Raw genomic sequence first — 3,082 nt, forward strand, 5'->3', positions numbered from 1 at the left:
TTTCTAACCAAACTGAGTAGAAGAACAGTAATACCCAAGCACTTAAGTGAGACTGAACTGCACTTCATCCCCCCCACAGAACAGGAAAATCCAAGAAAGTTTCTACTGCTTTTATGAGACACTTACTGTGAGTGCCCAGTGCACTGAACAGGGGAAGGGAAGGGAAGCAGTGTAATGATACTTCAAAACTTTAAACACAGAAGTACATGAATCGTAACAAAACGATCCCATATATTAAACAAAAATAACTGTAACGGATTTGATACAGATATTGGCGAATCCCTGAATAATAACTTACTAAATTTAATTTATTCTGCTTAATTAGTATTCGTATGCTGACACAATATTCATTCTAGAACAAGATTATTCCTACTTTCTCCAGAATGTGTGATTATTACTGATTTTAAGGAATCAGAGTCAGAGAGGCAGAACACTTAAGGTGGGTTTTAGTACATTTTCCTTTGTCACTGCACCATTATAACTTCTCCCCAGTGTCTCTGTACATTTTACTATCTTCATGCCTTTTAGGGCACTATATCTAAACCTAAGAATGTCACACAGTATCAGACAACAAAAAATAACAGAGGGAAAGCGTATCTCTAGTACGTGTGCAGTCAAAGAAAAACAGAAAATCAAATTAAGTCATCAAATATTCAGCTCTGGAGTTGGAAGTGCTGCCTAACCTTGATAAAGTCTTTGATGAGCTGGGCTGCTTTCACCCCATTCTGTACATTAAAGCTTATATCAACTTTCACTTCTGTGAAGGAATCTGTCAGTTTGATAATAGGTACCTGCAAAAGAAAGAGAGATTAAGTCAATAAAGATTTCCAGCAGACATTTGGTTTCATTCATACTTATATGCATCAGTCAAACTGAAATGTTTTAGGAATTTGCAGAGGAGGCTGACAGAGAAAACAGAACTTCTCTCTGCTTAAGAGCTCATTCTCCTTGCCAATCTGTTTATGTAGACTTTGCTTTTCTAACTCATAAAGGTTATTTTCAATTTACTATCCAGTACAACAGAACTTAATGCTTCACCTCCAAAGTGCCTGATTTTAAACTGGTTTTACTCAGCTCCTGGTACCCACACCAGAGGGAGACAAACTCCGAGAAATAAATGGGAACAGACACTCTTAGGAAAAAACACACTAGGGTCATTGATTCCTTGTCAAAATTATCTTCAGACAAGACAAGATATGGAGAGTGCTGACCTATCTCCACCTCAGCTGTCTCCAAATTACCCCTCTACTAATAGCCATCCATCAGGCACCCGTTTAAACCCCGCTCCTACATACTCTTACAGTTAGCCAAAGGTAGGACGTTATAATGGAATCGATCCTCCCCTGTGCCAGACATACCACTACGTGTTTATGCAAGGCTCTGTGTGAAAATGTGTCATGTCTGCTTACTAGCAATAAGGAAAAATAAATAATTTACTTAGGTACAAACTCAGCCCAGAAATTCACAAGTCTAATCACACTCATTCACAGCAATAGCTAGTATAACCTCACTTAAAATCCAGCGTGTAAAAGCGCAAGTTGTGCAGCAGAGAAAACCCGATGATTTGCCCCAACAGAAGAAACGCATCTGTAGGAGCACTATCAATTATTCTGTCGCTAATAAAAACCTTACTAAATAATAGGGTTCCATTGGTTCTGCTTCAAATTTGTATATAAGGGGTTCTACTTATGAAAATCCATCCTTTTAACCACGTTCTTTCTTTGACTGGAAACTGAGTTTAGAACAGGGAAATACCCTCTTCCCCCAGACTTACAGTTGCTTTGTCTAAAACCTTTACTGAGTTTTCATCTGCTACATTGTGCTTTCTAAGAGCTTCTTCCAGGGTCCAAAGAGGTAACGTCTCCCATTTTCCAAACACAACTAAATCAATATCGCTGAAAAGGAAAGAAAACACAGGATTTATTCACATTAAAAGACCAATACACTGTAAAAATAAACAGCTGACATCCACACATAACTAGAATAAAGCTGACAGAATGTAGCTTAACCAAATAATTTAGTGTTCTGAGGAAAGGGGTGGGGATGAACTGTGACACTTGGGGAAATAGAGAACATCTCAGGTTACCAAGGGAGGGGACAGATACACAAATCAGTCAGGCTGTAGAGCCTGAGATCAGCCTCCGCAGGCCACAGTGTCCGCTGCTCCCTGCAGAGAGGGAGCAGCTTCTCCAGGTTCAGAGCAAGAAATGAGCTCCTTGCGGACCGCCACCTTCGGGCTGTATCAGTCAGTCACGCGGATTTAACAGCCCATCACCGAAAGGGAAAGTCCTGATCCCCATCTTCTACCCCCAGGTGCACGGTCACCTCCTTTTTCTAGGTCTGGCGTTTGTCTAATTCACAGCCAATCAATTCAACACATTAATGGGTCTGGCAGAAGACAACCCCCAACTGCCCCTCCCTCCCCCCTTAAAGAACATTCCGGGGTGATTTCCGGGCTCTCTGCGTCTCCAAGCTGGCTGTCTGGGCGAGCAGAGCACGCGTGGGCACGTGGTACGCAGCTGGCCTGCAGTGCCAACAACGGGGAGCAGGGAAGGAGAGAGGAAAGTGTCACAACTTTGACTTCAGGAAGCAATGAGCTGTTAAATAAGATCAAACCATCTAATTAATTTCACTCATTAACTCAGCTCCTTGAAGCGGTGTCTCCATCCTGCTACACTTCCTCCCTACACACACAGACGTTCATTTGACTACACAAGCCTGAACTCAGATTCCAAAAGGTGACCAGTGTCCAAACTGAAGCCCAAGAAGGCAAATGTGAGATCCCGAGCTTTTTCCTTGTTGCTCCCCACCCTGTTCCATTTCCCCTCCTTGACTGGGAACACAGCGGAGGCAAGCACCTAAGCCTACGGTTACACTAGCAGGCCACTCCAGTCATATGGAGAACTGCATGACAGGGAACACCCAGAAATTGAGGAATACTCCCCCCCCTGATTCTAGAGGTCTGCTGACTGACAGACAGCCCTGCTGTGACCATCTCCAGGACACTACCTGTGCACGAGATGAAGTATGTCGTGCCGACAAGCAGCGCCGGCCGCGGGCAAGTTCGGGGCGGGGCGGTTCA

The 3,082-nt window shown here is 43.4% G+C and overlaps 1 protein-coding gene across 1 annotated transcript in view; it reads right to left on the reverse strand.

The window, feature by feature from the left end:
* Positions 1-683: 683 nt before the first annotated feature.
* Positions 684-3,082, reverse strand: part of LOC104507221 (non-canonical poly(A) RNA polymerase PAPD5-like) — a gene marked incomplete at its 3' end in the record, with an annotated part of 31,580 nt that continues 29,181 nt past the window's right edge. The window contains exons 5-6 of the mRNA XM_010148433.1: positions 1,775-1,895; positions 684-791 (exon numbers count right to left, since the gene is read on the reverse strand). Coding sequence (XP_010146735.1) covers positions 684-791; positions 1,775-1,895 — 229 coding nt within the window. The remainder of the gene's footprint in view (positions 792-1,774; positions 1,896-3,082) is intronic.

Source organism: Eurypyga helias, unplaced genomic scaffold, assembly GCF_000690775.1.
Source record: "Eurypyga helias isolate BGI_N326 unplaced genomic scaffold, ASM69077v1 scaffold6063, whole genome shotgun sequence".
Classification (NCBI taxonomy): domain Eukaryota; kingdom Metazoa; phylum Chordata; class Aves; order Eurypygiformes; family Eurypygidae; genus Eurypyga; species Eurypyga helias.